Source organism: Pyricularia pennisetigena, chromosome 3 (assembly GCF_004337985.1).
Source record: "Pyricularia pennisetigena strain Br36 chromosome 3, whole genome shotgun sequence".
In the NCBI taxonomy this organism is placed as follows: Eukaryota; Fungi; Ascomycota; class Sordariomycetes; order Magnaporthales; family Pyriculariaceae; genus Pyricularia; species Pyricularia pennisetigena.
Window position 1 is genome coordinate 6,807,541 of NC_043742.1, and position 20,646 is coordinate 6,828,186.

General features: G+C 50.5%; 5 protein-coding genes across 5 annotated transcripts; 3 read left to right on the top strand and 2 right to left on the bottom strand.

Moving 5' to 3' along the window:
* Window positions 1-1,526: 1,526 nt before the first annotated feature.
* On the bottom strand, window positions 1,527-3,875 carry PpBr36_03605 (uncharacterized protein; the record flags this gene model as incomplete). Its single annotated transcript, XM_029890776.1, has 4 exons — window positions 1,527-2,024; window positions 2,101-3,353; window positions 3,409-3,776; window positions 3,853-3,875. 4 exons carry the CDS (start codon window positions 3,873-3,875, stop codon window positions 1,527-1,529), a joined length of 2,142 nt encoding a protein of 713 aa, XP_029754240.1.
* A 1,121-nt stretch (window positions 3,876-4,996) lies between these two features.
* On the top strand, window positions 4,997-5,421 carry PpBr36_03606 (uncharacterized protein; the record flags this gene model as incomplete). Its single annotated transcript, XM_029890777.1, has 2 exons — window positions 4,997-5,021; window positions 5,093-5,421. 2 exons carry the CDS (start codon window positions 4,997-4,999, stop codon window positions 5,419-5,421), a joined length of 354 nt encoding a protein of 117 aa, XP_029754243.1.
* A 7,548-nt stretch (window positions 5,422-12,969) lies between these two features.
* On the bottom strand, window positions 12,970-13,743 carry PpBr36_03607 (uncharacterized protein; the record flags this gene model as incomplete). Its single annotated transcript, XM_029890778.1, has 1 exon — window positions 12,970-13,743. The coding sequence occupies one exon, from the start codon at window positions 13,741-13,743 to the stop codon at window positions 12,970-12,972; it is 774 nt and encodes a 257-aa protein (XP_029754242.1).
* A 1,063-nt stretch (window positions 13,744-14,806) lies between these two features.
* Window positions 14,807-17,250, top strand: PpBr36_03608 (uncharacterized protein; the record flags this gene model as incomplete). Its single annotated transcript, XM_029890779.1, has 3 exons — window positions 14,807-14,846; window positions 14,949-15,027; window positions 15,108-17,250. 3 exons carry the CDS (start codon window positions 14,807-14,809, stop codon window positions 17,248-17,250), a joined length of 2,262 nt encoding a protein of 753 aa, XP_029754249.1.
* A 1,073-nt stretch (window positions 17,251-18,323) lies between these two features.
* On the top strand, window positions 18,324-18,736 carry PpBr36_03609 (uncharacterized protein; the record flags this gene model as incomplete). The annotated part of the gene is made up of 2 exons (XM_029890780.1): window positions 18,324-18,438; window positions 18,588-18,736. The coding sequence occupies 2 exons, from the start codon at window positions 18,324-18,326 to the stop codon at window positions 18,734-18,736; spliced, it is 264 nt and encodes an 87-aa protein (XP_029754248.1).
* Window positions 18,737-20,646: the final 1,910 nt, after the last annotated feature.

The window sequence follows — 20,646 nt, forward strand, 5'->3', positions numbered from 1 at the left end:
TTTTTTTTTTTTTTCTTTGTTCCTTTTTTTTGTCTCCTCTCATCCTTCCCTTACCTCTTCCCGCCGTCACGTACCCATGCCTCAACCCAGCACCAGGATAGCTTCCCCCAACCCCGGCCCTGTTTCATTGCGTGCCAAGGACAACAGCCACCACGCCGCGAGCCCGCCTCGGCAAATTCCTATTTCAGAAAGCCCTTCTTTTTTTTCAAAAATGTCTTATTTGGGGGGTGGTGATTAGAACCAAATGTGTACTTTTCACAGGCGAAAGAATATGCCCGTTTGTAGATCGTAGTAGATCGGGTAGGATTGACGAATAGGGAGGGTCTCACGTTTTGGTTCCTCGTTTGGTTTTGAATCACCCTCGCTAGAGTCCACAGAAAGGTATCATGATGACTTTATTTTTGGTCGTAAAACACTTATACATACAGCAACTGTAGGCAGGCTGATCCGGAAACCCGGTTAACTTTGGCTGGGTGATGAGCGTCTTGCAGCGATCATCTGCTGCTTGCCGAGATTCGGGGGAACCATGGGTGAAGAGCCACGCCCCCCTGGCGCCATTGTCCCTGTACGCCGTGTTGCTCCGCCAACACGGACGCCAACATGGACCCCGATTACTCGAAACTTCGCCGTCAGGCACAGAAGCTCCATTGGTGATTCCTTCTCGCCTCCGCGTGCTTCAGGGTTGACTTGCCAAACGGGGTGTGTTCGGCAGTAAGGCTGTTGTCCAGAGGCGCCTCTCTCCGCCATCCCATCTTCAATATGGAGCAATATGTTACGCGTTTTGGATCTTGACGTGACCGTAACAGGCATGTCAGTCACATCCTGGGTGGCCCCAATATTCGGGTCGCAAAACGCAACCAATGGTTAAAAAAAGATGTAGAAGCAGAAAGCGAAACCAAGGATGGCATTTTTGTTTACTCACCTGGCAAAGCAACCCAACATGTCGTGATGACTCTCCAGTGCTCTCACCTCGATATCCATATCTTCCCAGAATATGATGAAAAAATTCATTCTAGAAGGTCCCAGTCACAAGTTACAATGGCAGTGCAGGTATGGAGATGGGAAAAGAACAAATAGTTGAGACTTCAATGTCGCTCTCCTGGTATTTCTACTCTGTAAACGCAAACAAGAAAAGACAAATCCCAAAGACCTTATCCTTCTATAGTGGTATTTCGCCATTCACGGGTGTAAACAAACAACAAATCCCTCCCGCCTACCCCCAATGTAAATCAACAAGAATCGCTACCTGGGTGTAACCAAAAACAAAAACGTATTTTTTAAGACGACCAAGGGAGGGCAAAATGAATAGTCGTAATTGCATAAACAGTAAGGAAAGGCAAGGGAAAAAAAAACAGGAAGAAAAGAAAACGAAAAAAACAAAAACAAAAAATGCAGTTGAAATAGGGGGATAGCGCGGTGAGGAATAAAGAATCAAAAGTTTGGATATTTTCAAATTGGAAATTAGGTTAAAATGCTTTTTTAGTTGGGGAATAATACAAGCCAAAATCAAAAGCTCAAGATGCTGATCAGATCATGTTGGGCATTCCATCCAGGCCAGGATTAACGCTCGTTGGCGGCCTCTGATGCGGCATGTGCCCATACTGAACGTTCATCTGCGGGTGCGGAAGCGGCGGGGCGTGGGTTGGATGCAGGTGATGCGACCTGGCGGGAGTTGGAGGCTGCATCATCTGTTGCTGTTGCGGATGCATGGGCGATGACATTTGCCCTTGCATGTGGTGGGGGTGATGCTGGGGGGTCTGGACTTGCATCGAATGCTGATGAGGCGGCAGCTGGGGGGTTTGCATATGCATGTGTGGCGTCTGCATCTGCGCGGGTGTTGGCGTGTTAATGGCCGACATTGACGTCGATGCAGGTGTCATTTGGGGCGTGAGCGGTGCCTGCGACGGCTGTTGACCTGGCTGCGGCTCTGTCTTGGGCTTTGCCATTTGACTTGCGGCAAGCCTTGTATGGCTGCTCTCCCGCCTCCGCTTGGGAGCATCTTTGATTTTGGGATGCGTATGGCACTTTAATTGAAAGGATTACCGTTAGCTTCCGGGCCATCGATTTCGGCAGGTTTAATCAAGCTGCGAATTGACGTACCTTGTATGCATGCCTGAACCAGGTCGTGCCCTTCTTTTTACTGCTCACCAGCGCAATCCAGTCGTTGCAGCTTCCACACAGCCCCTCCCAAACGTCCGGGTTGCCATCCATTCTCCTCGTCTCTTGCGGCTCCTGGAAGGGGTTGCCTGTGGCTGCACTAATTCCGTGCGTGAAACTCTTGTCGTACCAGAAAGCAGAGTTCTTGAGGACAAGCCACCTGCCAGGCTTGCAAATACCACACCATCCCTCGCGCTTGTTGCCGTGCCCGCGCACCCATCTTGGGGTGTACAGATCGCCTTCAAATCTCAGCTCCTGCTCGTGGGGAACCAGGTCGGGGTCTGACGGGTTCATGTCCTCAGGAGGCGGCGGGATCTGCTCTTCGTGGAGCGAAGCGTACAAGTCTGGCGGGTCCGACAGATCCGTGTAGTGCCCATGTAGTGAGTGGGGATCAGCGTTGCTTTGCAACATGCGGAAAAGACCGTGCGACATGAGTGGAGGCGGATGCTCCAGGGTGTGCGGGTCTGGGTGGTGATAGCCGTTTGATGGAAGCTGGGATGGCAGCAACATGCTGTGTCGAGGGAAGGCCGGGTTGGGTGGCATGAAATAGGCCTGCTGCTGCATGGTCTGCAGGTTGCCCATGTTGAGAGGAACCTGAGTATGCGCGATCGTGGGCGATGAGTGCCTCGAGGACATGCGCTGGCCATACGCGTCGTGTGGGTGGTAGACGAACGGAGAGTGCCGCCTGTTGGGTGTGGTTCCATAGGAGCCTGTGGACCACCTCTTATTCCTTGCGCTCTCAACACTGTAGGGAGCAGAGCGCATGCCAGGCCGAGGCGATGGGGAGGCTCTGCCCCGGCTCTGCGTCCTGACCAGTTCGGATCGGCTCTGAGGGGTCATCCGCGGCGAGGCGACGGGTGATAATTGGGTCGACGACATCAACGAGTTCCTGTTGGAAGGCGGCGGGTAGTCCGAGCTGAACGAAGGCGCATCAGACATTGCCGCCGAGAAGTCCTCATACGAAGTCATCTCTGACAGTCCTCCTGACGTCGACATGGTGAAGGAAGAGCCAGACATCCTACGCGGGTTGACGTTGTTTTCGAAAGGCACCGGCTCGTTCTCTGCCTGGTTACCCTGGTACCGCAAGTCAAGAATCGGAATGGCTTCGTCGGTGGTGTATGCCTGACCAATGTTCATATCGTTCTCTAAGCCATGAAACTCCAGGTTCTCCTCACATGGCTTTTGCATCCAGGTATCTAGGTCAGGGTCAGCTAGCGCATCGCAATACACTGAGAGCGCCAAGAAACTCACTTGACTCCATTGTCGTCGGCGGATAGTACTCTTGGTGTACAGAGATGGGTCGTGAGGACGCAATGGTATCACTGGGAGTCTGTTGTTGAATTGGCAAAGTCGAAGAGTCCCATGACGGCAGGTTATCATAGCCCTCTGCTACCGAGTATGAGAAGCCTTCATGAATGGTTGCTGGGCGAGGCCGCATGCCTTGCGACGTCGGCGTGGTCCAGAGTCCTTGCGGTGCGCTCATGGGTTCGGATCTGGGCATCTCGTTGCTAGCCATCGTGACGGCTACTGGAGGAGAGGCACCCTTGCTGATCTCAGCGTTTTTGTTTTGGTCGTCGGCGAAGTTGAAGTTGGATGACGCAACTGTTTGTTGTTGTTGACTGTGGCTTGCATGTAAGTAAGTATCCTCATGAGATTGCTAGGTGGCGGCAACGAGGAGAGAAGGGTTGAGCATACAGCTGTGCCTGGTTCGAGTCCATGACTTTACTAGAAGTAGCACAAGGGAGTGTGCTGCTAATCTATTATGTTCCTGAATCTGAACCCACACACACCAGTTAGCATGAACCCACAGACGCGGCAGATGTTCAGCTACCAAAGGCGAAGTAGCAGGAGAGGGGCAGATCCACTGCAGTGGCCAGGTATCCAGAAAAATCAGGTAGGGAAACTTGTCAGGCCATGTTACAACTTACTTTGGGGTGTGCGGCAGACTCAAAGACCAGTAAAAGTGCAGGTCCTCTTGCCTGGGTCCCTCGGGAGGGGGGGGCAGAAAGGGGAGACTCGAGTCGAGTGAGTGGCGACCCAGGGTATATTGCGACAAGGTGGGGCTCCGCTATAAGAAATCCGTTGGAAGCCTCCTCTCACAACCTAGTGGTTCAAATGGAATGGAAGCCGATGAAAAGAAGACACCAGCGATCTCGAGGTACTTCGTTGCCAGTTGGAAGATGACAACGTGATGCGGCGGTGGCAGGTGATCTTGGGTAGCCCTTAAACCAAGAACGATATACCGAGAATACCTCACAAAGAGGTCTTGTTTGGCCCAGGTTGCTGCGTTGGGTTGTATTATCAGGCCGTGGTCGATATGTGATTCAAAACGGGTACAGGATGTTGACGTCGGGGCTGAGAATAGATAAATAGATATAGGACGGAGCAACGACCGTGCTTTGTGGTTGGGTCCGAGTCTGTCGAGAATAAAAAAGAATGATCGAAAAAGTAAAAAAGAAGCAAAGGAGCGTGATGAGCCAGCCGCGAGGAGGCAGACGAAGCTCGTTAGTTAGCTAGATGGGAGGATGACACATGCGACTGGCAGCCAGGGGTGGGAAAAGAGAGCCAGCTCTGGGTGTATTATAGATCAGAGGATATATTAACAGCCGGCGAGACAGGTTAGGCGCAAAAAAGGAAGTATTGCCAGGGCAGGGGCTTAAGGAGTGACTAGAACTAGTAATAGAAAAAGCATGCAGGTTGGAATATGTGGGACGGGGTGCGGGAAGAAGAAAAAAAAAAAAAAAAAAAAAGGGGAGCTGCAAGTCAAGGCAGTGCAGGAAACGCGGAACCTAGAGGCTATAAGAGAACCAAGTCCAGTTGACGAGGCATCATCCATGAAATGGCTAACAACTCAGCATGGTCAGGTTCGGAACATCGGTAGGAGCTAAGCCGGAGTCCCTGATACAAAATTGACCTGTGGGTGCTGCGTCGACAGAGGTGTGGTGTGGGAGTATCTCCTTGGCTTTTTTCCATCGGGGTTGCATCCACAAACCCCCCCCATCCACTCTTGGTGGAGAATGCGCGCCGCCCTGCGCAAGCCAAGTGACAGGGACAGTTCAAGTTGAAGTAGCAACCAGCCCCAGTCAGGGCAGCAGGTCCAGGGAGCCATGGCCGAAGGGAGTCTCCAATCGCGCTGCAGGCCATGGACGGGGATGGGACCAGGCCAGCCCCAGACGCGACTGTTTTTGGAAAGAAGGGGGCAAGGATAAAACAGCACAGACAAACTCATACCCCAAGAAGCAAAGAAGCATCCATCTCTTTTAAGTACCGTGCGGTACCACGTATTTGAGACGGATAGGAAGGAGCAACTTCGCAGAAAGAAAAAAAGAATAAAAGAAAAGAGAAAAAAGAGGACGCAAAAGAAAGAGATAGAAAGTGAAGAATAAAAATAACTAGTGCAAGGTAAGGGTCAATTGGAAGAAAATATAATGACAACGAGGATAATTACTCGGTTAATTGCTGGCCGTTTCTCGGTCTGCAGAGAACCACCGGCGAGGTCGAGTTAGGGATAGTAGCTTACTAAAACTATCTGCTCAATGGGGAGACCTTGGAAAGAGCTACTATTCTGGTAACTGCTTCTTTTGAGGACCTTGCAAGCTGCTTGTTGTTCGTGCCAAAACCCTGTAGTTGTTCCGCACTCGTCCCATTTTGCACGTCAGCCGCTTGTCTGACTATCTGGCATAACGTATCTTGGGGCGCACTAAACACACACACAAAAAACCACGCACAAAATTTTTTTTTACAGAAAAATGAGAGATACAATCAGCAGGTCGAGTTCTCCCAAGATGCCGCCGGCAAGGTTAGTACTACGTTGTACTCCTTTGTCCAACCGAACGCCCACGGTAACCTGCCCTGCCCTGTGCACGAGCAGTACTGGGACGAGGTTGCTGTTACAACTGTGAATTGTGGGGTTTGTCAGGTCCACTCTCGAGGTAGCCAGTGTCTCATTCGTTGTATGACAGACACATACCGACAGCAAGTACTGTAGTACCTCCGCCCGAGTGTCATCGAGCGAGAATACGCCGCTGGGCCACAAAAAAAGTAACATACTGGCTTTTTTGACACTCGCCTCGATGGGAGATTCCGCTACCGCCAGATCTCACAGTCAGTGCGTGTCGTATTTCAGCCGCAGACTTTTGGGTTTATTTTGTGTGTCTCTTGTTTATTGTCTTTTCCTTTTCCCTTGTCTATTCTCTTTTGAGCCGAACTCCGAAATCCCCATAGTGTTGATTGATTCTCTGTGCGCAAAGCGGCATAAGCATACAACTTGGCTGATTGGCCGTGGTAGCCGATACTCGGGCTGCATGCCAAGTTTAAGTGCAAAATAGGTTGATTGAGTTCTGTGAACACTTGTCATGATTTGAATTACAGTCCCAAGACTGGATAAGACGGATTGATGTCGACCCATACTTTTCCTTTCCCGTTAGCCATGGCTGTCAAGTTGAAGTTTGGCGCGCGGAGATCACGAGCCCAAGTGTTTGGCAAGTAAGCGCATCTTACCTCGGGCGTGGTTTTGCCCTTGGTTCAGATGCTCTGCACAGGGGATCCTGTTCTTTGGGACGCCTCCAGAACCTGATTTCTACTTTGTACATAGGCAGTGCTGCTAGTCTTCCCCACATTGAAGGGAGGGGCCCAACAGAAACAGATGAGCCAGTCGATCACGGCGGGAACCTACGTTCCAGGTAGAACCAGTCATCTGTCGGACATTCCGTCTTGAGTTCGGTCATCCGGGGCCATATGAATGTACATGCACTAGGATGCTTGTACGGTAGGATTGAGGAGAGTGTTATTGACGGGCACCGTCGCAAACAATTATACTGGTCAGTATCCTGCAGCGTGCCAGTCGTCCGATTTTTAAATCATAGGATGGAGAGGAGGGGATGGCATGGAGCCAACCACAGGCACAGTCCAAAGATATGGACACGATGGAAAGTAACACAGATTTCTTGTCTATCTGTGGTGACCATACTATCTTGGCGCTGGATATATCTCTTTATCGAAAACCACCAGACCTTGGTCCTAAAATTTAGCCGGAAGCCACAGCCCTTGACGGGCCCGAGAGAAGGCTTGCCAATCATGAGCTCTGAGTGGTCGGCCACGGAAGTCTGAAGGTGTCCGTTCTGTGATTACTATACCGAGAAAAAAAAAACAAAAAAAAAAGGCCCACCGAGACGCGGCGATGAGCTCGAGTGGGAAGTTGCGGGAGAGCAAGGGAGGGGAAGTCTGTATCGGGCTAGCGATACGATTCGCCCAGTGGATTAAAGTGCATCGGAGACCCCTCTAGACGGCCATTAACGAGCCTGAAGAAGGGTATAACCGAAGGCAAAGGGTTATATCAACGAGGGTGATTTTCTGCGGGCGCTCACGCCGGAAACCTTGACGTTGGAGAGAGAGAGAGAAAAAAAAAACGAAGGTGGAGCTTTTCTTTTTGTTCCTTTTGGCTCCTTTCTGCTTCTGGACCCCACATCCACTTCGTTGGATTTGGGTGCGCTGAGGCTCTGATTGGTGGAGACGATGACGTACCGTACCTACCTCCTTCCGTACATAGTGCTACACAGTACCTGTCAAAGGTGGTAGCAAATCGGGGTAGGCGACAAGGATTAGATGCAGCCCTTCTCGTTACGGTACAGGCAGGGATGTTGACACTTTGGGGTTAACTGTTTCAGCTGGTTTCAAATTTTGCGTCTCACCCGCCTGCAGCAGGCGTCGTTAGGCTTTGAACAAATCTGGTTCGCGGTAGAAAAGACAGGTACCCGACGGCACTCCGCGCGCGCTGGTTGGTGCAGATGCATGCGCGTGTGCATAGTACATTTTGTGCGTATAATTTTCTCTGTACAGTATATACAATACTTTAGCTTCCCATTTGGTATGAATTCCATCCATGTACGTGGCTGCACAACATCATCTATCGCATGATCAAATAGGTCGAATCAATCAAAGAAAGTGCTTTTTGATCATCCACATTAACGTTACACTCCCGCGCCCTTTTGCTTACTGTACAGCTGTGGGAGCATTGTTTTCTGGTGCGAACGTTGACGCCTCGTCCAGCCTCGTGAGAGCAACCGGATCTCGATGCACACAAATCTCCTTTGGTTAAGCAATGCGGCGCCCCATCAAGGTTTTTATTCTTTGCTGTGTGTCATGATACACAAGCCATCTATCTCGCTTTGCTGCAGCATCGTCTTGCAATCTCTGGGCAATGTTTGTGCTCAACGGGTCCAGTCACACATCACATATTTTCTACAGTCCCTACCCTCTTTTTATCTTGAAAGGCTGAGACAATGAAACAAGTACACCGCTTCAACAGCGCAACGTTAGCCGGAGGAGTTTGTTCGTTACTTTTTTTTCTTCTTGTATTTAGTGTGCGCATCCTGTCAGAGGCGCGACACCACAATGGTTCCTCTTTAGGGCCACCTCCTGAGATCCATCCTGATTTTCGTCGGCTGCAAGCTCCAGAAAGAAGAAAAGTTCGGAGTACGAAATCTTGCACTCGCTTAAGTTACATGCACCCTGGCTTTGAAGATGTGCATCCACATATCTCGAACGCCCTGCGACTGTGTGGGGTTTCGTTTTTCTTCCTGCTCTTCTTTTTAATTTCTCTTTCTCTCGGACTCTAGCAGTCGCTCAGATGAGTCTATTTCTGGCCGTGCCATCTTGGGTTATATGGAGCCTGGCTATGTTTGGCACATAACCGGACGATCCAAGGTCATAAAAGTTGGGATGTACAAACTTCAATCCCTGTCCAGAATTAAACATCTTGAGATGCTCGTGAATGGACGAACAAAGTCTGGACGACATGTTTATCGACTGACTACAGGATAACAGCTGACATCCCATCACTTTTTTTTTTCTCGCTTCTCCCACCCTTTCCTGGATGACCCCGACTTGGGGACCACTCGAGACCCGACGGAAACCTTTTTGTCGGGCCCTATCGCTGCAGTAATTGGCAAGGATTTCCTGTTTTTGTTTAACGGGTTACGACTGGCCAAGATGTTGTAGTACGTACAGTAGTAGTAATACAATCGTCGGAACACTCAATACCACGTATTGTAACGTGTGTAGTTAGATTATTTGGGTCCTTGTGTTTCGTTCATCCCGTCCAGCCCTTGAACTTTGCCATTTTGCGCCAAAATACTAAGCCTCCCTAGAGTACGGTACGCTAGTTTTAATTGATTACTTTAGGACAAAGAAAATCGTGGCGTCTGTCATGTTCGGAGCAAAGACAACCGTCCTACCGCAGGCAGATGATGTCATGCAACTCACCTCGACCTTCTCGAGATGCCTGCCCCCGAAGATTCAAGGCGCGCTGAAGTGCCTGCCCTTCCTTCTGCGCCTTGAGTAATTAGGGCAGTCCCTACCCTTGCTCAGCTGTCGAAAGGACCGATGAACGATTCGATCTATCTTGTGGCGCATACCCACGATGTAGAGTCTTTTGCCAAGCGGTATAGCCGAGTTGTCACTTATACCCCCTTCTGTTCTTCAGGGATGGACCCTCTTCTCAAATTCATGCGATCCTCCTCATCGACCGATTCATGCCATTCATCCTCTGCAGCGCGGTTGTCGGGCTCTGGTCCCGAAAAGCAACAGCAATCACCCTAGTTAGGCTGTCAGACGTGATCCGCGGGTTTTCTCCCCTCTGGATCCGTTTCTTTTTTTGAACCGGCGGCTCCTCGGCTGATGCTGCCCACTCTCTGCTTTACTCAAGTGTAGTAGTATTATGATTGTTATCAAAGAACTACACCCCCGAGATGTCATGAGCATGTTTACGCTTTCGCCTTTGGTCCAAACAGATCTAGATCTGTGCATGGGCTGCCTTCATGCTCTCCCCGGCGGCTTACCATAAGGGCGCTTCTGTTACCCTTGGACAAGTAGATTACCGCATGTCTTGGCGCGTAACGATATACACTGTCTCTGCTCTCAGCAGCTTAGTGGAGAAAATGGCTAGAGAAACGCCGATATAACTTTTACAATGATAGACAGTATGGCGTTGCAGTGGTACCTGAATCTAGCTTTCTAGAACCAAGATGCGCGCCTACGCGCGCGCAAAAACAAAGGCCCGGATGAAAAAAACCCCCCCGGGCTAGCTAGCGCCTTTGACCAAAGAGCGGGAAGTCGGGTCCCCACTGGCCCTTGCGCTTGAGGATTACTTCCATGATAGACTTTTTTTTTTTTGGGCTTGGCAATGGCTGTTTACCTGGGTGCAAATCGATCTGAAGAAACAACGCGCCACAAGGTGTACACGTGCTAATGGCTTAATCACGCAACAAATATTTGGAATCAAAAAGAGGACCTGTACGATACAGTACAGTACTGACTGCTACATAACTTCCTTGCTCACGCAGGGACAAGGGGAAGGAATATGGGCTTTTTCGTCTGCGATCAAGTTGGTGTACTGTGCTGCACTGGAGGGTATACAACTGCGTACCATGTACAATACTTGCCGACGTCAAGTGTGCAATAATGAGGAATATGCAGTTACACAGCCTCAATTTACGACTCGTATCATACCAATCTGGACTCTCTGTTTAATGTATCCATAGGGCAGGCTCAGTGAGCCGCAGAGAGCCGTTACCCACATCTTGTCCGCATTGATAGGATGTTAATTTGATGACTACAACATTTACAGTGTACATGAGTTAATGTCTGACAGGGAGGGAAGAAAAAAAAGAAAAAAAGGTAAAGTAGCGAAATATCAAAATGCACAAACTCAATGCGCGGATACAACATTCCACGACTTCGATGAGTTGTTCTGTGGAGTCTGTTTCCAGTTTCTGGTAAACCACCAGACCTATTCCTCCCGTCCTGGTCCTGCCCGCCCCCATTCCAAAAAGGCCCGCCGCCCCTGGTCCGGACATCCCGCCTTTGCGCAGGCGCGGGGTGGGGTCTTTCCTTGTTACTCTGCATAGGGAACGCATGAAAACCTCCGCTGCTTTCGGAAATTACCTTTATCGTCTTTTTGCTTCTTTGTCCTCTGCAGTTTTCGTTTGCTGCTTCTTTTCTTTTTTGTCTTTTTTTTTTACCCGCTTTTACCGAACGGTGGCTACCAAGAAAACAACAGGGGGGAAACAAGAAAAGTGGAAGACGAGGATTCTTCTCTCAAAGTACTTTCCTGGTAAATCAATAGTTCGGGCCAAGTATGAAGATCAGCTCCTGGGATGTTATTTTTTTTCTCCTTCGGCTGCCCATACGGGTCAGACGGACACGGGTGTGCGATGACGCGACTCGTCACGGGCAACACGCCAACCAACCCGTTCCGATTTCTGGGTCTACCGTAGGACTCGAGTCCCTTCTTTATCCCATTTATCTATCTCCCGTAATACTAGATAAGACACCTTCCTCATATGAGAGCCCCCTGCTGTTGCTGAACACAAATCGCCACGCGTCTTTAGGATCCATGTTGTGGTGTCCGGGTTCACTGCCTGTCTTGGACTATTGAGTTCGTTGAGAAGTGAGGGGAGGGAGGGGGTGTGTTCAAATCCCGAACCTGCCTAGTCATGAGGTTCGGTTCCCGAGAGTATGTAATGCTGCAAAGTAGATCTTCCGTAACAGTTCACAGCTTGATATCAGTCGAGAAGCGGCCGACGTGAAGTGGGTTTTGTCACAACAGGGTGAAAGAAGGGCCAGACTCGAAGCGGGGGACGGCAATCAAAGGGAGAGAAGATACAAAAAGGAGCAAAAATACTACAGCTGCTTCGCTCTGCTACAATGTGGATTGACGGACGGGTAGACGTGACAAACCAAAGGGAGGGTTTCATGGGTTTGCCGGTTAATAATTGGTCGGCACAGTTTACACTTGGTAGGCCAAACCAAACCCACATATGAGACGGAAGGTTCAAACAGCAGCAGTAAAAAGTCCCCCGTAAAAAAGAGTTCAACAGTAACGAATCGGGACTACGTGTAACCCCCCCAGGTCAGCAGCCAAAGAAAAGCCTCGTGAGGGACAAAGGCACCCGCACCCCTTGCCATTGCGTAAAGGAGGGAACCCCCGTCAAACAAACGGGCCCATTTTGCTCAGAGGTTCTTCGCCTGCCGGGACAGTGTGGTGGTGACAAGCTTTCCTTTTACGGAAGATAATGGCCAAGTGTAAAGAGGAAAGTAAAGAGTCAAATGACCAGGATAACAAGACTCAGCAGAGAGAGAAAGATGGGGAGAGAGACAAGAAACTTGACAGAGGAAAATATGATCTTAGGTAACCCCAAAAGAAAAGTTACTATAGATAGGTGGTTTTTCTGGGGTCCATTGCTCGTCAGCTTGTTTGAAGTTGGACACAGCCACCGCAGTTTGACAGACTCATTGGCTCACGTTCTCCTCAGCAAACCATACAGGTCCATCAAGACCCTACCCTCACACCACCGGATAAATGAACAAAATAAAATGGAACAAAAAAGAGTCTTTTTCGACAGGTAATCGCCGGGATTTCATCTTGGAAAAATCATGGGATTCCCCGAATTCACCGTGCATGTGAGGACGAGCTCACCGAAAAGTCAGCAAAAAAGCAAAAAAAGGTCAGGAAAATACACCGAGACCTTATGTGGGTTGCTCCTGTGGCGTGCAAGGTGCCGTCCCTGCGTCATGTTGTGAACAGCGCGAACACCCCTGGATTAGGACAGCAGAGAAAGAACCATTTGCTATGGCAATCACTTGGCCGATCCCCCTCCCACTTCCCGCCTGCCGCATGATTTTGACCTAGTTGTTGACCAGAGGTGGAAGGGAGGAACATGAGATAATTCTAATATTCGTAGTACAAAAAAAAAAAAAAAAAAAAAAAAAAATCCAGAGACACTCTAAAGCACAGTGACTTTATTGAGCTGGTTACTGATTCTTGTTGATACGCTTCCAGACTTCACTCTCAGCCTCGGACAACTTGGTGCCCGCCGCAGCCATGTACTTTTTGGCCGAATCCCACACCCCTTCACCCTGGTCGTCGTGGCTAGTGCCGCCGAGGCCACCGCCATAGTTGTCCGATCGAGATTGCCCAGCATACGATGACGCATTTGCGTTTTGTTGGTAGCCCGCTGGATGCGAGAAGATATCCACCGACGCGCCCGGCAGCTGCGTTGCGGGCGCGCCAAATGCCGGTGGCGGCCCGGCCGTAGTAGAAGTTCCGCGCTGTTGCTGCGGGTAGGGGGCGGTCGGCGCCGCCATGAACATCTGTGGCGGAGGGTACTGTGGCGCGGCTGTGGTCGCTGGCGCCGGAGCTGGTGGCTGGTAGGTCTCGCCGGCCTTGGGAGGTGGAGGCAGTCCCGTGCCGGTGACGCTCGCGGCGATCCCTCCAGGTGGGGCCGGTACGGCGCCGGGTTGAGGTTGCGGTGGCGATGCCGAGCCGCCCAACCCTGCTGTTGGTGCCGGCGCGTAAGGGTTGGACCCGCTAGGGGCAGTAGCAGTCGGGATGGTAGGCGTAGCTCCCGGCTGCGGTGCTGCGTAGGCTGCCGTCTTGGTCGGGATGTAGTTTGTAGTCGCCGAGGCGGCAGGCCCTTGAGACTGCTTTTCCTTGCTGTCGTCCGAAGGGGCCACGGTCTGGGGAGTCACGCCAGACGCCTTGCTTGCGTTGATGGGGCTCTTGGAGTAGATTGGAATTGGCGGCATCTTGATGGCTGTTGGTCCAAATAAACAATTACGGTCAATTTATGGTTTCCGCTTGCTTTATTTTCAGAAATAGGCTCGATAAGAGCAGATCCCAAGTTAATTCGAGCTTGGCTGGTGCAGACTGGGCCTTGGTGATAGTAATTGCTGTGGGATAGATATATTCCCAGGTGCAGAATGAAATCAGAGATATCAACAAATAAACACTGTTCGTTCTTAGAAGAGTCACGTCAAATGTCTGACTTGGCTTCCGGTGAGGACATGTGTCACTGTAACAAAGGCAAAGATGATCAAGTTGTCACTCGAGGGAGACAAGTACTAATGTAGATGCCTGGAAGACGATCTTACACGGCGTTACTCATGTAGTTCAGCTGGGGCTGCTCATCCTATCGCCATAAATCGACGTCGGTTGGCCAAACTACGTCATATCCGTCTCACTTTTACTTTAGCTGGAAATCAGGTGACACTGCATGCAAGTCGGGGTTCACTACGAAAAAAAAAAAAAAAACAAAAAAAAAAAAAGGCAGTGTTGGGAATATTGATGTTGACGGAACCACAGAGATACAAGCATAAGCATGAAATATTACAAAGCTACTTATATGATGTGCACCTAGACAATAGAGCGTGGGATACTTCTGAGGATATTATGTCAAATATATATAATCCAGCTACTTGTGATACGCGAATGAGTCTGAAGTGAGTGAACAGTACCTGGCTTGCCGGAAAGCTTACTGAACTACATACAGTAGGCCGATTAGCGATGAGTGGGTTCTCTGTCGGCTGCAAGCAGGCGGTTGCTAGCACCAATTGGGCTTAGCACGAGATTTTGATCGCAAACGCGACAGGGATCCATCAATCAACACCGGGGAAAACGAACAGAGGGACGAAGCGATTTGGCTGCAATTTTGACGTCGCGATACTTTGCAAAGCTTCATCCATCAAACCAGCTTGATCGCCAGATTTCCCCTCGGGCCCTGACTCCGCACAACTCAATCACCAGCCCGATTACTGATAATTTCGAATCCTGAATCACCAAGTCGCCGTTTCCAGGCAGTAAGCCGCCCCAATGGTCGGCAAAGTCAGCGAGCGCGTCCTGCTCCGTGAAGGTGAGTGCGGAGCCCTTGAACCCATGGCTCAAGCTCCAAAGTGCAAGAAAATAGCTCGGGCCGCTATCGCATGATCATACTAATCACTTTTCTGCACCACAGGATTGGAACGAACAGACAATGGCATGAAGCAGTCGAGCTGGCCAGACGTGGCCCCGATAAATCAAAAGAACTACTACACGTACGCCTCGCCCTCATCATCATTCCGGCTGCCAGCCTACCAACCTGCGTTCATGCCATACGCTGACATACAGCCTCAAGAGAGTATATGAAACGCGATGACCAGATCCTTGCCTTGAGGATACAAGGCGATGCCGCCCGCGATAGGCTCGTGCAAACCGCCAAAGACCGTGATCGCGCCCTCGCGCAGAACGGTGACCTCCCACTACCCGCTCAGGACGTTCCACCAGCCGAGGATGGTGCTCAGCCGCCCCTCGACGCCTCCGACCCCTCCAAAATAATAGTGATACACCCAGGCAGCCAGAACCTGCGCATCGGGTTTGCCAGCGATGCACTTCCCAAAACGATACCGATGGTGGTTGCAACCAAATGGCCGCAGACGGAGGACGAAGAGCACGAGGCGCTTCCCAGGAGGCAGTTTGAAGCCACGAGCCCGGACCAAAAGTACGGCGAGGAGTGGGCCAAGAGGTACCAAAGGATGAGCAACGATCTCAAGGTCGACATGCGTGCAAACAAACGCAAGGTGCTCCCAAACAGCAAGGAGCTTGTACAAAATTTCAACAGGCGCACCAAGGGCGAGACGATTCCGAAGCATAACGACCCCATAGAAGTTGCATGGACGGATGTCGGCACACTAGAGGACGAGGCTTCGTTGGCGTCGTGCTTCATCGGCCATCAGGCACAGCTGATTCCCAACGACTCGAATCCAAAATTCAAGCTATGGTGGCCGATGCAACACGGCTGGTTGAACGAAGACGAGTACACGTCGGCCGAGCGACTGCATGACGACTTTGAGACCATCTTGGACAGGGCATTGCGCCAGGAGCTGGGGCTGACGCGCAACAGCACGTGGCCCAACTATTCTTGCGTCTTTGTCATCCCCGACCTCTACGACAAAAAGTACGTCGAGATGGTGCTCCGTTCGTGCATGACGTGGTTTGAGTTCAACAAGATCTGCTTCATCCAGGAGAGTTTAGCAGGCACATTCGGCGCTGGCTATACGCAGGCCTGCGTTGTTGACGTCGGGGCGCAAAAGACGGCCATCACCTGCGTCGAGGATGGTCTCTGCATCGAGGATTCTCGCATCAACTTGAAATTTGGGGGCTACGACGTCACCGAGGCATTCGTCAAGATGATGCTTTATGACAATTTGCCATACGAAGATATTAACCTGAGGAGACGGTACGACTTCCTTCTCGCCGAGGAGCTGAAAATCAAGTACTGTACGCTGTCGCAGGAGAACATCAAGGTGGTCGAAAACACGTTTCACGTCCGGGCGCCCAATCAGCCGACACAAAAGTACAGCTTCAAGCTCTACGATGAGGGTCTGCTGGCGTCCATGGGACTCTATGAGCCTGCAATCTTTGACAACAGCACAAAGCTGCGTGGCCGCAGGAAGCTCATTGACAGGTCGTACAATGCCTACGATGTAGAATACCCAGATGACCCCACATCAGCCGCGCAGTTTGCCGTCCTGGCACACATCAAGCCCACGATCGTGCCGGCTGTGAATGGCGGGTCCCATGATCCCATGGCGACACCCAGCAAGGAGAAGGCACAGCCGTTCAACTACCTCAACAGGAGCGGCGCAGACCTAAACGGTGGCACACCAGCCACCAGCAAGGCGCCGTCGCCCACTCCTGAGGGTGCCAGCACGCCTGTTCCGCCCCTTTTCATATTCGGTGGCGGAAAGGACGTGATCAACGGCGCCAACAGCCCTGCGCCGAGCGGCAGGAACGGTGGCGGCGGCACTCCTGCACCACCGGGGGCGCCCAACGGGACGCTGCCACAGCAACAGCCTCCGCCACCGGGCATGTTTGTGGACGCCATCGCGCGGTCTCAGACGGCACTTGCCGCGGAGCGCGACAGCGTGCTCCCGGTGGTGCCGCTCGACATTGCCATCATGATGTCGATACAGAACGCGGCCAAGGGCGAGGAGAAGAAGCTGCGGGACCTGCTGGGCTCCATCATGGTGATTGGCGGGGGGTCAAAGATACCAAACTTTGCGCCGTACCTTGAGGAGAAGCTCAAGGCCAGACGGCCGGACCTGCACGAAAAGATACTAGTCAGTCGCAGCGCAAGGGACATGGACGAGCAGGTCGTGGTTTGGAAAGGCGCCAGCGTATTTGCCAAGCTCCCGACCAACGACTCGTGGATCACTCCTGCGGAGTTTGAGAGGCTGGATACAAGAGTCTTGCATCACAAGGTGCTCTGGGTGTGGTAAAGAAGAGTTTTGATGAGCTTCTTTTTTTTTTTTTTTTTTTTTTTTCTGGCGCAGTGTTCTGGTGGATGAGTGGATGCGAGGGCTTCATTGCATTACAAGTCCGGGCAGAATGAAAACTTTGGGAAGGGTCAGCGTGTTCTATGTATCTTGTTTATTATACGTTGGGTTGGGGCACTTATAAACCGAGTTGGCTGCACAAACAGAGAACACGAGGATTTCATCCTCGGATACGTGTCGTATAGAATGCGAGGCTCACTTCGGTGTCTTTAGCCCTGAGGGCAGGGCAGCGCAGTTTTTAATCTATTATATAGGTAGTGGATTTGCCTTGATGATGTGATGTCGACACTTCCGGATGCAATTACAAAATACCAGCACTTGATCAAGAACAACACAGCAGCGAAACCTTGACCTGGATTTGCTTTGGAAAAACTTGCAGATCCTTCCAGCTCCATGCGACCGCCTGTACGCCCTGAAGCCCGCACCCAATGCCGGTGTGATGGGATTTCCTTGAAGCTGTGTTCAAATCATTGTATACGGAGGTATGTCTGTCTGGTTTATGGTAGTAACGAATGCTAGCTAATGATAATAATGACAATCATATTAACTACCTAGGCATCTAATCCTAGTGTCGGTCTCATCTCTATATGTACTTTTAATGTTTGTTAATTTCTCGAGTTGCGTCCTGCTCATCAACACTCGAAACTGGCTGCACATCGTCCCGACGCCAAGCCAAGTGACAGCGATGGCCGGATGCGAATAGTATATCGAAGATCCTCGGCAGCTTTGTCTAAACCTACGTTACACGCATCAAGTTAAAAAGTCCGACAGCCACGGATGAAACATGCAAGAAATGGGAGGTTACATCACGGAGTCGCCATGCTGCAGGCAAACCAAGACGGGCATTGCAGACACAGATTTCTTCCACGCACGGTTCAAGAACGGCATATTCCTAATTTCTGCAGCCACTACCACCCAGGCAACCAGACAGCAACCCCAGTCTGGTCCATACAAAAGCAATTGTCTTGACTGCCCAGAGCCGACGGCGACCTCGGGCTTTCTCTGACCAGCAAAAAATGACCGCGGTGGAGGCAGCAGCGGCCGTGATCTCGGGCTGGGACAGTGATCGTCGTCGCCACTACGGGCTTGGGCGCTTTCATCTCGGCCGCGAGACTCAGGGAGCGCCTCTTCGTACGGGTCCAGAGGCAGCTGTTTTCCACCAGGATTCCAGACAAATTTAGGTCCCCCTGCGTGCGGAGCGTCATCTGCGCTGGAACGAACCTCATGCCTCATGGCTTTGTGCCCATTGCACCCCCCTCCCCCCCAAGCAATACTTGTAGGCAACGGATCCTGGAGTTGTCTCGGCAGCCTGGGAAGATCTCGCAGTTCCCGATCAGTGGGAGTGGCTGCCCGTCCATGCCCGTTCGCCTGTGGCGCCAACGAGGCTCTGGCCGGCCTCAACCTGGATGCAAACGGAGCAGGGTTGTGACACTCAAAGTGTTGACAGACGAGGGGGTCACTTCAAAGGAGGATAACACAGTACAATAAAAATAGCGCGATCAAGATTTCCATTTTTAGAGACTATACTATTCGACATGACTACCTACTCTGGTAGCTGCCCTAGTAACCATTCCCCGGGGAGTTAAGTTCCTGTTGCCAGCAGTTCCCGCCAGACTAAACCTTTTGTAGTAATAACGAAAAAAGAAAAGTATATCAAGGCAAGTAAGTACTGTAAATCCTATTTCACAAATTTAAATTTCGGTACCCACAGCCGGGGCGAGGGTACCAGGTAGGGGCGTGGAATATCACCCCTACCATCATCGTAGAAGTAGAGAAAGCCATGATCACACGCCGTTACACCGTACCCAGAAAAAAAGAAGAGAGAAAAAAATAAAAAATAAAAAACTCAAACTTGCGGCATTGAGCACTAGTTTACTACGGTACACCGAGTCAACTAAGCGAACATTGTTCAAAACGGCAAAATTACATTACTTAGATGTAACATTACATTACACTTGTTCTCTCTTAGTCATTATGCACTGACTTCAAAGATATAAATAGGAGAACTATTCCTTTTAATAGAATAGCAGATTACCGTTCATGTAATGCGCATACTTCCTTTAATTACGAACACTTTAATCTCAAAAATTCTACGGACTCGTGCAACATGCATGTATCCCCATGTCTACCTTGTCTGACCGGATATATGTCCGCACCTCGGGAGCCAGGCATGTCCCTACTTAGGCTTATATCATGGGTAGACAAAGACTAACAAAGAGTAGAAAAAAAAAAAAAAAAAAAAAAAAAAAAGAGGGGCCGCAGCGGGATCTCCCGTTGTATTCTTTCCCTTTCTATTCTCAATACTTGACAAAATGCCTCATTCGGGTACCTAAACTGCCACTCAGTCGTTGATCTGTCCCACACAAATGCGTTTCAAACCAAAGAAGAAAAAGAAGGGAGAGGAAAAACAAAGGTGTACTTTAGCTTTTTATGCTGTATTTCGCCATTGCCTCCATTGGCGTTGCAGACGACACCCCTCCGAAATTTCTTTATCGGGCCGACACCAGAGATCCGGCTTATATTGACAAAACACGGTTTTGCGCCTCGAGGCGCCAGTCATCCCGAGGGACCAAAATCATTCCATCGATTACCGGAAACATGTGACTGCTGTAGATACTAGATTAGAGCCATGGAACGAGAGAACCCCGTTCGTAACGTTCGCAAGCAATCGCCGCTATGCCGTTCAGATATGTTCGATTTTGCCACCTCAAGAATCCTATGTTTATCATGTCTACACCGGGTTGTGGCCGTCCAACCTTATACAAGTTCGTGAAGCTGCTAAAAACAACAAGGGTTCATGGTACGCAAGAGAGGAAAATGCATGGCTGGCACTGGAACCATTCCCCGGTTGGAAAATCCTCGGGCATGATGTTGTCGAGGCATTCAGTTCGAAATATATGCCATATAACGCCTTTTTGAAGTAGTATGCTTAATAATACACAGTCATGCACTCATGTAGAATCTTTGGTCGTGCGTAAAGAGCCAGTCAGTCAACTACAATCACCACAGCTCCAGTACAACCCCCTTCCTCTCCAGGAGTCCTAGGTGATTGATCGTGCCAGCGAGAGGGCTGAAGCTTTTTGCGCAAGACCCAGGGAGAGGTGCCTATGTATTAAAAATAATCCGTATAAGATGTGCTACGAGCAAGCAAGGCAACTAGAACGTGCAAAAAATTCCCAATGAGAACAATTTAATCATGGTCATCCTACTTTGCACACATGGACGAGCAAGCCTTTGTGATACTGTCGGCCTTGTTCACAACAAAGGCACCGGTGATGCTCTGGAGCTGGTGAACGAGGTGACCAAAGCACAAATTGGAGTCAGCACCATCAACCTGAA